This window comes from Scyliorhinus torazame, chromosome 17 (assembly GCF_047496885.1).
Source record: "Scyliorhinus torazame isolate Kashiwa2021f chromosome 17, sScyTor2.1, whole genome shotgun sequence".
Classification (NCBI taxonomy): domain Eukaryota; kingdom Metazoa; phylum Chordata; class Chondrichthyes; order Carcharhiniformes; family Scyliorhinidae; genus Scyliorhinus; species Scyliorhinus torazame.
Window position 1 is genome coordinate 125001824 of NC_092723.1, and position 14980 is coordinate 125016803.

General features: G+C 48.5%; 1 protein-coding gene across 4 annotated transcripts in view; it reads left to right on the forward strand.

Annotated features, from left to right (window-relative positions):
• Positions 1 to 14980, forward strand: part of LOC140394127 (lipase maturation factor 1-like) — a 107554-nt gene that overhangs the window by 37742 nt on the left and 54832 nt on the right. For all 4 annotated transcript variants that reach the window (XR_011935822.1, XM_072481004.1, XM_072481003.1 and 1 more), the window contains exon 2: positions 8081 to 8390. Coding sequence is in view for 3 of the 4 variants with exons in the window: in XM_072481004.1 (XP_072337105.1) it covers positions 8081 to 8390 (310 nt within the window). In the remaining variant the exon portion in view is untranslated. The remainder of the gene's footprint in view (positions 1 to 8080; positions 8391 to 14980) is intronic.

The following is a 14980-nucleotide window of genomic DNA, read 5'->3' on the forward strand; positions in this document are numbered from 1 at the left end:
TTCTAAACTTGAAATCTAATTATTTAAATAATGCACAATAAAGATGGCAGGGCAGGTGATGTGTTGGAGCTGTAGCAGGTGGCAGCTGATGGACACTTGTGTGCTTCATGGCAACCACAGCAGCATTAAGTGTCTACAATTGTAGGGACTTCAACTCGAGTTGTCAAGCTGAAATCTGAGCTTCAGTATCACAATTGATCGGGGGAGTCAGACACCTTAGGTTAGTTACTTTGGTTTGGTCTGTGGTCAGGGAACGCATTGTATGACTTTAAGAGAGGCAGGTATGGGGATCCATAAAATAGTAATAGAGGAGCCTTGGCATTTTGAATCACTTTCGCAGTTTGATGTTCTTGATGTTTGTGTGGATGAGAGAAGTGACTGCAGGGAGGATGGGTAAGATAAAGTCACCATAGTCCCAAATGACCGTAAGCTTTCCCCTTCGAGGGGGAGTTAACTGGTGGTGATTTAACCTGAGGATCACCACACCTCGGGTGAGGGGAAAGGTTGAGAAGACAGGCCTTTAGATGGGCAAACTGACCACAACACGATGGTGCAGGAGGTATTAAAATGGGAGAAGTAAAAAGGAATGTACGTGTAGTAGGATGTAGTCCAGTTAGGGGTAGGTAGGTACTGTTCTCTAGCCAAAAGCATGAGTTCCAAAGGCTGTGTGCTTGCCTGATGCCAGGGCTAAGGACATTTCCTTGTGGCTGAAGAGGAGCTTGACGTGGGAGGAGAAGAATCCAGTTGTTGTGGTCCAATTGGGTACCAATGACATTGGTAGGACTAAGAAAGGGGATCTGCTGAGTGTGTGAGAGCAAAATTAAAATCCCCAAAATCTCTGGATTACTAGCTGAGTCATGAACAAATTAGCATAGGGTAAAGCAAGTCAAAGAGTTGAATGCATGCTGAAAGATTGGTGTGACTTCAGTCCTGGGAAAGAGGAAGCTGAACTGTTGGGATAGCCCTCACTGAACTGGGACCAGTGTCATGTTGAATTTTATGACCAGGACTGGAGAGAGGAATTCAAATAGTGGGGGCGTAGTTTGAGTTGGGTTCACATGAGAGACTTAGAAAGTTAAAGATAAATGACAAGGTAGTAGTGCATGCTAGTGATGCGGGTGATGTACCTAGAGTTTGACAAGAAGGGACAGAGTGAACAAATGTAAGAGTGCACCAGCAAATAACGTGAGAGTAGGGCAAAATAGTAAAATGACAGAATTAAAGCCTCCCCCCCAACAGTAGCTCTGTTGTTAGATAGAGCATAAATCAAGAAATACTGGGGGTTTGTTAGAAAGGTATTGCAATAATCATGGACAATTTTAATCTTCATATAGATTGGACAAATTAATTTGGCAAAGATAACATGGAGGTTGAGTTCATAGTGGGTTGGGGATAGTTTCCTAGAATATTGCTTTCTGGAGCCAACTGGGGATCAGGCTATTTTCGAGCTGGTAATGTATGATGGCTAGCGTGGAGGCCCATGGTTACCCAAACCCACTTAGGCTATGGTATCTGAAGCAAGAGAAAATATGTAATGAGGTAGGATTAATTCATATTCTTACAGTAAAGGATCCTCCAGGTTGGAGTGATCATAATATGATAGAATTATGTGGTAAACCTAAATAAAGGTGATTACAAGGGGTTGAAGAAGGAGTTGCTAAAGTGGTATGGGAAAATTGATTGAAAGATAAGTCAGTAGAGAAGCATTGGCAGACATTTAAGGAGATACTTCAAACTCTCAACAAAGATATATTCCATTGAGGAAGAAAGACTGTTGGAGAACGTGGCAACTTCTGTGGCTAAGTAAGGAAAGAAAAGATGTACAATGCTGCAAAGATTAGTGGTAGCCCTGAGGATTGCGAACAGCAAAAAGTGACTAAAAAATGATCGCGGGAGAAATTGGAGTATGAAAGAACTTGCAAGAACCAGACAGTATAATGTTCTGCAATCCCATACCAATCCCCCCACGCCCTTTGTGCCATTGCCAATGACTCTATCGCCAAGGCAAAAAGTAACGGGGAGATGAGGCAGCCCTGTCTCATCCCACAATGCAACTCAAAGTACCCAGAACTCATCCGGTTTGTCCGGACACTCGCCACCGGTGACCTGTAAATTAGCTGAACCCAATTCACAAACCCTGCCCAAACTCAAATTGCCCCAGCTCCTGCAACAAATATGCCCACTCCATCCGATCAAAGGCCTTCTCCGCATCCATTGCCACCACTACTTCTACCTCCTGTCCGTCCGAGGGCATCATAGTGACATTAAGTGGCCTACGCACATTCACCGACAACTGCAAATATTCAAACCAACTAAATAACTAACACCCCACCATCCCGCTTTCCAACTTCCCTATTTTATCCTCCCCTCAACCACCCCAACTGCTGACATCTTAACTGTTCTCAAAGAAGTCAATGAACGGCTGCCATCTCCGGGCAAACCTCTCCACAGACCCTCTGAAGGCGAACTTTATCTTATCCAGTCTAAGAAACTCTGCCAGGTCACTCACCCAGACCCCCGGTTTTGGTGGCCGCGAGTCCCTCCATTCTAATAAGATCCGTCTCCGAGCTACCAGGGAGGCAAAGGCCAAGACATCAGCCTCTCTTGCCCCCTGGACTCCCGGGTCTTATGATACTCTAAAGATCGCCACTTCTGGACTCGGGACCACCTTCACCTTCAAGACCTCTGACATAATGTCGGCAAACCCCTGCCAGAATACCCCAAGCTTCGGACAGGCTCAAAACATGTGGATATGATTCGCCGTCCCACACGCACACTGCCCACACCTATCCTCCATCCCCTCAAAAAACTGTGGCCAATTTAGCGTGGCCAATCCATCTACCCTGCACATCTTTTTGGGTTGTGGGGATGTGACCCATGTAGACACGGGGAGAATGTGCAAACTTTATACGGACAGTGACCTGGGGCCGGGATCAAACCTGGGCCCTCGAAGCCGTGAGGCAGCAGTGCTAACCACTGCCCCACCGTGCTGCCCTACCCCCTTAACTCTCTCACCACTGCCGACACCTTCGATGACTTTGGACTCGACCAGTCCAAACTCTGATCTACGACTGAATTGACATTGCTCCACATAATCAGCCGATGCGTGTCTAGGTCCGGGATCCTCCCTCATACTCGCCTCATCAAGTCCAGGTAGTCCCAGTTCGGGGCATAAACATTCACCAGGACTACCGGCATCCCCTCCAACTTCCCACTGACCATCACATATCTATCCCCCGGACCGGCCACAATGCACCCCATCTCAAAAGCCACTCTTATTAACCAACACCGCCTTCCCCCTCATCTTCATGTCCAACACCTGCCCCATTCATCCCTTCCTCAGCCCCGTTTGATCCCCCAACTTCAGGTGTGTCTCCTGCAAGAACACCACGTCGCCTTCAGGCTCCTCAGATGCAAGAAAACATGCGACCATTGAACCGGCCCATTCAACCCTCGTACTTTCCATGTGACCAGCCTAGTCAGGAGGCCCTCCGCACGCTCCCCTGCTGATCAGCCATATTCCGTTTTAAGCCAGCCCCGGCCCACGTCACGTGCCCCTCCAGACCCGCCCTCGGATGTCCGCCACCATCTCTCCCTTCCCAACTGCTCCACACCAACCAGATCCACGTCAGCATCCTTCCCCACATCCCCAACCTCACAACCAAACAAAAAAACAACCCAATCCCCCCACCCACACATTCCTCCTGGCAACCCCCCACTTCACTTCCATTAACTCGACCGCCCAGCTTGCATGGTGGCCTCTGCCCAAGGCCTCTGACTTCCCTCACCAATCCAGTCAATCCCTCTCCCCCGCCCCAATCCTCCAAACCACCAACAAACAAAGAGAAACAAAAGGCACACTCACCATCACTGCTCCTCCATCGAAATCTACCCAATCTACCCACCCAATGTGCCCCACAATTTACACAAAATATCTCTCCAAAGTTTAATATCCTCACACTCCTCCCAGTCCATGGTCTCTCATAAAGTCCATCGCCTCCTCCGGCGAATCAAAATAAAATTCCTGTTTTTGATGCATCACCCACAGGAGGACAGGGTACAAAACCGCGAACTTCACCTACCTTCTTGAAGAGGGCCGTCTTTGTCCGTTGTACCCGGCTCTCTGCTTCGCCAGCTCCACACCCAGATCCTGGTAAATCCGCAGCTCACTCCTTTCCCAGGTGCATTTCTTGGTCTGCCTTGCCCACCTTAGAACCTTTTCTGAATCCAGGAACTGGTGTAGCCTCACCACCATCGCCTTCAGCAGTTCTCCCACCTGGGCCTCCTCCTCAGTGCCCTGTGCGCCCGATTCATCTCGAGGGGCTGGTCAAAGGCCCCCTCCCCTATTGGCCTCACTAGCATGCTCGCCACATACTTGCCGGCTTCTGCTCCCTCAATGCCTTCAGGCATCCAAACAATCCTCAATTTCTGCCTTCTGGAGCGCTTTTCTAGGTCCTCCAGCTTCTCCCTCAGCCTCTTCTGGCTGCTCATCATCATCTTTGCCTCCAGCGAGGTCAGCCAGTCCTCATGCTCCACCATCGACTCCACCACCTTCTGGAACGCCAGACCCTGAGCCTCCTGCCTCTGCTCTACCCGCTCGATCGCCGCCTTAAGAGGCTCCACCACTTTGGCCAAATCCTCCAAGGCCTCTTTCCTCTCCTGCTGGAATTTGCCATTTAAAAACTCTCAGCTCCTCCGTCGACCACTGGGTGGGCAGTGTTGCCACCTTGCCCTCCGCCATCCCCACCTGTGCCGCACCTCAAAAACTTTCCTGCACCAACTGCTCTCTCTTTCTCGTGCCACTTCTCGTCCATTGATCCATACACTGACCTCGTCAGAGGAGTATTACCTTCCCTGGCACTCGTACACCTTTTGCCCTCAAATACCACACTATTCGGGTGGTGAAGGACCAAAAAAAGTCCACCTTGAGTGGGAGCCACCAAATGTGCAATCACTCGCTCCGTGGCTGCCACCGGAAGTCCCGATCTGATGGTAACTTTAAAAAAAATTATAATTATAGAGTACCCAATTGTTTTTTTCCAATTAAGGGGCAATTTAGTGTGGCCTATCCACCTAAATCTTTGGATTGTGGAGGTGAAACATGGGGAGAATGTGCAAACCCCACACAGGCAGTGACCCGGAGCCGGATTCGAACCCGGGTCCTCAATGCATAGGCAGCAGTGCTAATCACTGTGCCACCGTGCCACCCTTTGATGGTAACTTGGCCACAGACTTCATCATGTAGTTTTACACAGAAAACTTGGTTTTAAGAACCCTGTTTCTTTCCCATCCAGTTCACGATCTAGGTGCAGAGCACAGTAAAGTTTGATTATTTTCTTTATTTTGTATGATGCACGTCAGGAAAATCACCCAGTTTGTGCAGAAAAGTCCATATGCCCAGTTGATCATTTGTCCATTATTTACCAGATATTTAAAAGATCTGACATCAAAATTCTTACAGCTCACTCCATAACATTGTATTTATTATGGAAATTTCCTTTTTAATTTTAAACCAAGTATGACTAACATGTAGCAAACAGGTGACAGGCAAAAAACTGATTATATATGGCCAGGTGTGGTTTCTGTCTTGAACTGAAAGTAGTTTTGACAGTTGGGACATATGTTACTCCAGGAGATCAGTGCAAAGGTTATTTGAATTACTGTCATGATCTGAGAAAGTGTGTACCAAACGTTCTGACAGCTTTCCTTGGGGTTACTCCTTTTATGACTCAGTCATTCTCATCATATTGAAGTGTTAGGTGGGGAAAGGTCCTGCAGTTCTACCTATCCATTGTTTAAACAGTTGTCAACTATATTTTGTTTCTGTTTTTAAAAATTGGCTTGAAGTGCGTTACTGTGTCATAATGTAATTCAGGGTTTAGATGTTGCCAGAAACTCAGCAAATTAAGAGATAGTTTGTAAACTGGCATCCTCTGTGTTTACTGGGGCAGCACAGTAGTACAGTAGTTAGCACAGTTGCTTCACAGCTTCAGGGTCCCAGATTCGATTCCAAGCTTGGATCGCTGTCTGTGTGGAGTTTCACGTTCTCCCCGTGTCTGCTTGGGTTTCCTCCGGGTTCTCCGGTTTCCTCCCACAGTCCAAAGATGTGCAGGTCAGGTGGATTGGTCATGCTAAATTGCCCTCAGTATCCATAAAGGTTAGGTTGGGGTTACGGGGAGAGGATGGAGCTGTGGGCTTGGGTGGGGTGCTCTTTCCTAGGGCCGGTGCAGACTTGATGGGCCGAATGGCCTTCGTCTGCACTGTAAATTCTAAATTCTAAAAAAAACTGGTGCCTGTAGCTTCCTGTCAAACGTGGACCTGAAGGTTGATCAGCGCAAACATGTTTTTTTTTTGTGAGCTTTTCATGTATTGTTTGTGTTTGTCAATTAAACTGTGCGATCAATTTAAACTGTTTGTATTGTATGACACCCTCCCTTCTCAATCTAATCTTTTACTCTCTTAGGACCAAGCTGTCACCTTGAGAGAGGCAGGCAAATTGTTTCCAGGCCATTGCAAATATCACCATGACTTACTTGTTCGGAGTTTTTTTTTAAGGGAAGCATGAGCACAACTGGACTTCCAATTTTTCAGATGAATGTAAGGCAAGCAAACTAATGTTTGATCAAACTAGAATGTGGAATGCCCCAAGTTGCGACCTTAGTGTTAATTTTTCACTATAAATGCTTTATGGTGCTTTTTTTTAAAGTTTAAACTCTTAAAATAAATTGGCATTCAAAGGTGGCTGAAGCATATGTGCTTTTTAAATTTAATGTTTTATGTGTTGGTATCAGGAACTTACGTCCTGTAGTGAGGTAATCCTCTCCGCAAAATTGTGAATCCTGTGTTCATGCGAAAAAGCCAAAGATGAAAAAAGATTGTTTCATCCGATGAGCACTTCAGCTTGCCCAGCATAGCATTCAGCTGCTTTTCAAACTCCTCCAATGCTTCTGAGTTCCCTCTCTTAACTGTTGGAATGTTCCAATTTGTTATCATTCCATCACTCATGATCTTTTTCCGAGGTCAGTTTAGAATTTACCTTGGGCAAACTAAAATGTATGTAATTTTGTACCACTGGCTTGATATACCATGAACTAATATTCTAAATTAATCTTATTTGTACAATTTATGAATGGGGATCCTGTTAGCCTTTAAATTCTTTCTAGAATGCTGAGCTAAATGGTTGTTTGATTATTTTCTATTTAAAGAAACTTGATATCGTACATTTCAATTTAAAATGGTATGTTTTCAGAGATATTTGATTTTTAGTATAGGAATATGATCATAATGCACATTGTAATTACATTTTTATAGTGAGTATGAATTTTAAGGTTTTTTGACTCGCACACAGCTCTTGAGCTGTGGAGCGTAGAATTATACTCTAGGTTTTACAACAATTTATATTCAGACCATTCAAAACTTTGTTGAATTATCATGTGCATAAATTTCCAAGATAAAGGAAGGATATGATTGGCAAAATTAGTCATCAACTATGTTCAAATCCTATCTTGTTTTGTGGTGCAACAGCCCTTGGGATTTGCTTGAGGTAAGCTGATTATTGAAGAGAGACAGACTTCTTGTTTTGATAAACATGCATGTTAGATAGAAAACACACTAAGTCTTCAAGTTTTGTGCCATCTGTAAACACAATGAACAATATTTCAGAGTCTTAACTTGTTTCACGATCCTGATACAGTACTGACATATTTGCGAATGTACATGTTGCCTTCTGTTTCAAAATAAATGACACTGATCTAACTAGGATCAGCTTGTTCTTTACAATTATAATGTTCATTATTAAGTACCTCTAGAAACACAATGGATTATGAAAGAGAAATTACCATGTCTTAAATTTGTTGCTGTAGGGCTGGCATTTTTGGCAGCATTTATTCTTGGACAAAATCTTTTTGGTGACCTGGGTATTGTACAGTTGCTACAATTGTCAGTTTCATGACAATTCATGCACAGCATTTGTTGCTTTCAATGTTGAATTATCTCTTCATAGTGAAAGACATTGCTTTTTTGTTATTTTGTTATGTTTCATTCATAATGTTATTTTCAGTGTTGTCTCTCTCCTTTGCAGTTGTGGCCTTCTCTGTTGGCTACCATCAAAACAGACAGTTGTTTGGAGAGAAGGGGCTGCTACCAGGAAAACTGTATTTACAGAAGATTCAACGTTATGCTGGGGGCAGAGTTGGTTTTGAGGCTTTTAGCTATGCACCAACCATTCTGTGGTTCCTGGATTGGCCTAACATGGATGCACACCTTGACAATATTGCCTTGTTGGGAATGGGCCTTTCAGTGTTTATACTACTCACAGGGTGCGCCAACATGATTATCATGCTTATTTTGTGGATCCTCTATCACTCGTTGGTGAACATTGGCCAAATCTGGTGAGTGGAGTGACTATAATATTGTATAGTTAGAGTAAAAAATATATTTTATCGCGATTAGTTGGTTGAATAGTACTGTTGCATGGGAAAATGCTCTTATCTTATAAGATGGTGTATGCTATGATCTAGTATGAACAGCATCATAGGAAATTTTAAAAAAGTTTTATCATTAATAGAAAATAATTTTTGTGTTTTATTTTCTTTGATTTGGCAAGAAGACATATTTATGTCATAAGAAAAACTTCACAAGGCCCTTGTTTTCGGTTTTGATACTGCAACATTCAATATAATTTTATATGGAACCATAATATTCCATATAAAGACAGACAATTGTAACAACTGTACAATACCCAGGTCATTGAAAAATAAATTGTGTCTTAAGAATAGATTATGTTGCCAAAAATGCACTGATTTAGTTGGATTTTCCCTGTAGGTCTTGAAATAAAACATGAGAATGTGGCAATAGGTGTAGTTCTGGTACGGTGACTGTCTAAAAACTACCATTAGATACAGGCACAGTTTGGCAACATTGTATTTGATTAACTTCAGAATTAGTTAGCAGACAGGAAAAAGAGTAGGAATAAATGAGCCTTTTTAGAAGTGGCAGGAGTGACAATTGGGGCCCCGCAGGGATCAGTGCTTGAGGCCCAACCATTCACAATACACATCTATGATTTGGATGAGGGAACCAAAAGTAATATTTCCAAGTTTGCTAATGACACAAAACTGTAGCGCACAAAGACTCACGAGAGACGAATAGAGATGAAGTCGATGAGGCTTTATTAAGCGTGACTTGTTCCCCGCAGTTCAGCAACAGACTGGCCTGCGGGGGAGAACTCCTGGTTCTTATACTCCGCCTTCAGGGCAGAGCTAGAGGTCAACAGCCAACCAGGACCCGGGATCTGTCAGCCAATGACATCACGGCTTCACAGTCCCACATGACCCCTAATGCATACTACCACATTCACCCCTTGTTAAAAATGAACCCGGCGGGGTGGTGCTTCGCATGGTGATAGGGGTTTACAAGGCTGGTCCTGGGAGGAAAAACCTTTGCATGTCATCACAGTATGTACAGGGTTTTTTTTGTTTTGAACTATTTACAGTATTCGTAAGAGGGAAAAAGGGAAAAAAAATTCTCGTTAAAGTCCACAACATTCTAGTGTTACACCGATGCCACAAGTCGGTCGGGCGGTCTGGTCGTCCTTGTCGATCGCCTCGTTGGTGGTGGTGCTTGTTCCAGTGTTGTCGTCTCCGGGAGCTTTACGGTTTCTGCTTCCGCTTCACTTCTGGTCGGACCTGGGAGGAGGACCGATCCTCCCGGGAAGGGGGCGGTCGCGGGGTGAGCCGGTGGGAGGGAGGGGGTGATTGGTGTCGGGGGGGGGTGTGCGTGTTGCTGGCGGGCGCCAGATCTCGCTGGGAGACCGTGTCCTGTCGGCTGTCGGGGTACTCCACGTAGGCGTACGGTGGGTTCGCGTGGAGGAGGTGAACCCTCTCGACCAACGGGTCCGACTTGTGCGCCCGCACATGTTTCCGGAGCAAGATGGGTCCTGGGGCCGCCAGCCAGGTCGGCAGCGACGTTCCAGAGGAGGACTTCCTGGGGAAGACAAGGAGGCGCTCATGAGGCGTTTGGTTAATAGTGGTACACAGTAGCGACCGGATGGAGTGGAGGGCGTCCGGGAGGACCTCCTGCCACCGTGAAACTGGGAGATCCCTGGACCGTAGGGCCAGTAGGACGGTCTTCCAGACCGTCCCGTTCTCTCTCTCTACTTGCCAGTTCCCCCGGGGGTTGTAGCTGGTCGTCCTGCTCGAGGCTATACCCTTGCTGAGCAGGAACTGGCGCAGCTCGTCACTCATGAAGGAGGACCCCCTGTCGCTATGGACGTATGCGGGGCAACCGAACAGTGTGAAGGTGCTGTTCAGGGCTTTAATGACTGTGGCCGCTGTCATGTCAGAGCAGGGGATGGCGAAGGGGAAATGGGAGTACTCGTCCACCACGTTCAGGAAGTATGTGTTGCGGTCGGTGGAGGGGAGGGGCCCTTTGAAATCCAGACTGAGGCGTTCAAAGGGACGGGAGGCCTTGATCAGGTGCGCACTATCCGGCCTGAAAAAATGCGGTTTGCACTCTGCGCAGATGAGGCAGTTCCTTGTGACTGTACGGACCTCCTCCACGGAGTAGGGGAGGTTGCGGGACTTTATAAAATGGTAGAACCGAGTGACCCCCGGGTGGCAGAGGTCCTCGTGGAGGGTTTGGAGACGGTTAATTTGTGCGTTGGCACATGTGCCGCGGGATAGGGCATCGGACGGCTCGTTCAGCTTTCCGGGACGGTACAAGATCTCATAGTTGAAGGTGGAGAGCTCGATCCTCCACCTTAAGATCTTGTCATTTTTAATTTTGCCCCGCTGTGCATTATCGAACATGAAAGCTACCGACCGTTGGTCAGTGAGGAGAGTGAATCTCCTGCCGGCCAGGTAATGCCTCCAATGTCGCACAGCTTCCACTATGGCTTGGGCTTCCTTTTCCACTGAGGAGTGGCGGATTTCTGAGGCGTGGAGGGTTCGGGAGAAAAAGGCCACGGTCTGCCCGCTTGGTTAAGGGTGGCCGCTAGAGCTACATCGGAGGCGTCGCTCTCGACCTGGAAGGGGAGGGACTCGTCGATGGCGCGCATCGTGGCCTTTGCGATATCCGCTTTGATGCGGCTGAAGGCCTGGCAAGCCTCTGTCGACAGAGGGAAGGTCGTGGTCTGTATTAGGGGGCGGGCCTTGTCTGCGTACTGGGGGACCCACTGGGCGTAATATGAAAAGAACCCCAGGCAGCGTTTTAGGGCTTTTGAGCAGTGAGGGAGGGGAAATTCCATGAGGGGGCGCATACGTTCGGGGTCGGGGCCTATTATCCCATTGCGCACTACATATCCCAAGGTGGCTAGCCGGTTTGTGCTAAAAGCGCACTTGTCCTCGTTGGATGTGAGGTTTCAAGGCTTTAGCGGTCTGGAGGAATTTTTGGAGGTTGGCGTCGTGGTCCTGCTGGTTGTGGCCGCAGATGGTTACGTTGTCGAGATACGGGAACGTGGCCTGCAACCCGTGTTGATCAACCATTCGGTCCATCTCTCGTTGGAAGACCGAGACCCCGTTTGTGACGCCAAAAGGGACCCTTAGGAAGTGGTACAATCGCCCGTCTGCCTCGAAGGCTTGTACTTGCGGTCACTTGGGCGGATGGGGAGCTGATGGTAGGCGGACTTGAGGTCCACGGTGGAGAAAACTTTATATTGGGCAATCCGATTGACCATGTCGGATATGCGGGGGAGAGGGTACGCATCTAGCTGTGTGTACCTGTTGATGGTCTGGCTATAGTCTATGACCATCCTTTGCTTCTCCCCTGTCTTTACTACTACCACCTGTGCTCTCCAGGGACTATTGCTGGCCTGGATTATGCCTTCCTTCAGTAGCCGCTGGACTTCGGACCGAATGAATGTCCGGTCCTGGGCGCTGTACCGTCTGCTCCTAGTGGCGACGGGTTTGCAAACAAGGATGGGGGCTCAACCTTGAGGGTTGCGAGGCCGCAGATAGTGAGTGGGGGTATTGGGCCGCCGAATTGGAAGGTTAGGCTCTGCAGATTGCACTGGAAGTCTAATCCCAGTAATGTGGGCGCGCAGAGTTGGGGAAGGACGTGGAGCCTGTAGTTTTTAAACTCCCTCCCTTGCACCGTTAGGGTCACTATGCAGAAGCCTTTGATCTGTACGGAGTAGGATCCTGCAGCTAGGGAAATCTTTTGCGCACTGGGACGGATGGTCAAAAAACAGCGTCTTACCGTGTCGGGGTGGATGAAGCTTTCTGTGCTCCCGGAGTCGACCAGGCATGGTGTCTCGTGGCCGTTGATCAGCACCGTTGTTGTCGTCGTCTGGAGCGTCCGGGGCCGTGCTTGGTCCAGCGTCATTGAGGCCAGACGTGGTCGTAGTGCTTCAGCGTCTTCCTCGAACCCCGTGGAGCCGTCGATGCTGGGGTCAATTGTTGCCGTCCAAGATGGCGGCGGGGGTGAACAAAATGGCCACCCCCATGCATCGCACATGGCTGGGGGGTCACAAGATGGTGGCGGGGGTGGACAAAATGGCCGCCCCCATGCGTCGCACAGGGCTGGGGGGTCCCAAGATGACGGCGCCCCTCCTCCCCTTGTGGTGGCCGGGACCCAAAATAGCGCCGCCTGCGGGTCGCACATGGGGCACTGGGGGGGTTGGGGAGCGTTTGAAACGCGCAGGACTCCTTGTTCTCCGGGGACAGCGGTGGCCGGGACCCAAAATGGTTGCGCCTGCGGGTCGTACATGGGGCGCTGGGGGGGTTGGGGAGCGCTAGAAACGCGCAGGACTCCTTGTTCTCCGGGGACAGCGGCGACCTCCCGGGACCGGCACACAGCCGCGAAATGGCCCTTTTTTCCGCAGGTCTTGCAAATCGCTGCGCGGGCCGGGCAGCGCTGCCGGGGGTGTTTCGCCTGGCCGCAGAAATAGCAGCGGGCTCCTCCGGGACAACTTGGCGTCTGAACCGCGCAAGCCTGTGGGGGGGGGGTTTGTCTCGACGGGGGTCCACGGAGCCCAAGGGGCTGCCGCGCGGTCGGGGCCGTAGGCGCGGGCGTTTCGCGCGGCCGCATCTAGTGAGGCTGCAAGGGCCCAGCCTCAGAGTCCTAGCGACTCTTTTTCTAAAAGTCTTTGGCGGATTTGGGGAGAGTTCATACCAGCCACAAACGCAGCGCGAATTAACATGTCCGTGTGTTCAATCGCGTTTACCGGCGGGCAGCTGCAGGCCCGTCCCAAAATTAGCAGCGCGGCGTAGAATTCGTCTAACGATTCTCTGGGACTTTGCCGTCTCGTTGCGAGTTGGTAGTGTGCGTAGATCTGGTTCACTGGGCGAACATAGACGCTCTTTAGTGCTGCGAACGCCGTCTGGAAATCCTCTGCGTCTTCTATGAGAGGGAAAATTTCCGGGCTTACCCTCGAGTGCAGGACCTGTAGTTTCTGGTCTTCTGTGACCCGGCCGGGGGCCGTTCGGAGGTATGCTTCGAAACAAGTCTGCCAGTGTTTAAAAACTGCTGCTGAGTTCACTGCGTGGGGGCTGATCCTCAGGCATTCCGGGATGATCCTGAGCTCCATAGTCCTTTAAGCACGCTTAATAAATTGTAGCGCACAAAGACTCACGAGAGACGAATAGAGATGAAGTCGATGAGGCTTTATTAAGCGTGACTTGTTCCCCGCAGTTCAGCAACAGACTGGCCTGCGGGGGAAGAACTCCTGGTTCTTATACTCCGCCTTCAGGGCGGAGCTAGAGGTCAACAGCCAACCAGGACCCGGGATCTGTCAGCCAATGACATCACGGCTTCACAGTCCCACATGACCCCTAATGCATACTACCACAGAAACTTAATGGGAATGTGAGCGGTGTGGAGGATGTTAAGAGGCTTAAAAGTAATTTGGACAAGTTGAGTGAGTGGACAAATACATGGCAGATGCAGTATAATGTGGATAAATGTGAAGTGATACACTTCAGATGGCAAAACAGAATGGCAGAGTATTTAAATGGTGATAGATTAGGAAATATTGACCGACAAAGGTACTTGAGTATCCTAATACATCAGCCATTGCAAACAAGCAGGTACAGTAAGTAGTTAGGAAGGCAAAAGGTATGTTGACCTTCATTGCAAGAAGACTTGAGGATATTGTACTACAGCAGTGCCTTGATGAGACCACACCTGGAGTATTGTGTGCAGTTTTGGTCTCCTTATCTAAGCAAAGATATACTTGCCATAGAGGAAGTACAGTGAAGGTTCACCAGACTGGTTCCTGGGATGGCAGGATAGTTGTTTGAGGAGAGATTGGGTTGGTTGAGCCTGTATTCCCTGGAATTTAGAAGAATGAGAGGGGATCTAATTGAAAGGGCAGCACGGTAGCACAGTGGCTTCACAGCTCCAGGGTCCCAGGTTTGATTCCCTCCTTGGGTCACTGTCTGCGGAGTCTGCACGTTCTCCCCGTGTCTGTGTGGGTTTCCTCCAGGTGCTCCGTTCCCTCCCACAGTCGAAAGATGTGCAGGTTAGGTGGATTGGCCAAGATAAACTGCCCTCAATGACCAAAAAGGTTAGGTGGGGTTACGGGGATAGGGTGGATGCGTGGGCTTAAGTGGGGTGCTTTTTCCAAGAGCCGGTGCGGACTCGATGGGCTGAATTGCCTCCTTCTGCACTATAAATTTTATGATTCTATGCAAGGTACAAAATTCTGACAGGACTGGACAGACTGGTTGTAGGGATGTCATTTCCACTGACTGGAGGATCTAACACATGGGTCACACTCTCAGGACGAGGAGTAGGCCGTTTAGGCCTGAGATGAGTAGAAACCCCTTCACTTGAGGTTGGGTGAACCTGTGGAATTCTCCAAATCACTCAATATATTTAAGAAGGAAATAATGGATTTCTATACTCCACAAAGACAATAAAAAGGAATGAAACCGAACGGACCAACTGGCATCAACTTAGGCACCCGAAACAGCAAACCCCCAGCCTGTTGACCCTGCAATGTGCTCCTTACTGACATCTGGGGCTTTGTGCCAAAATTGGG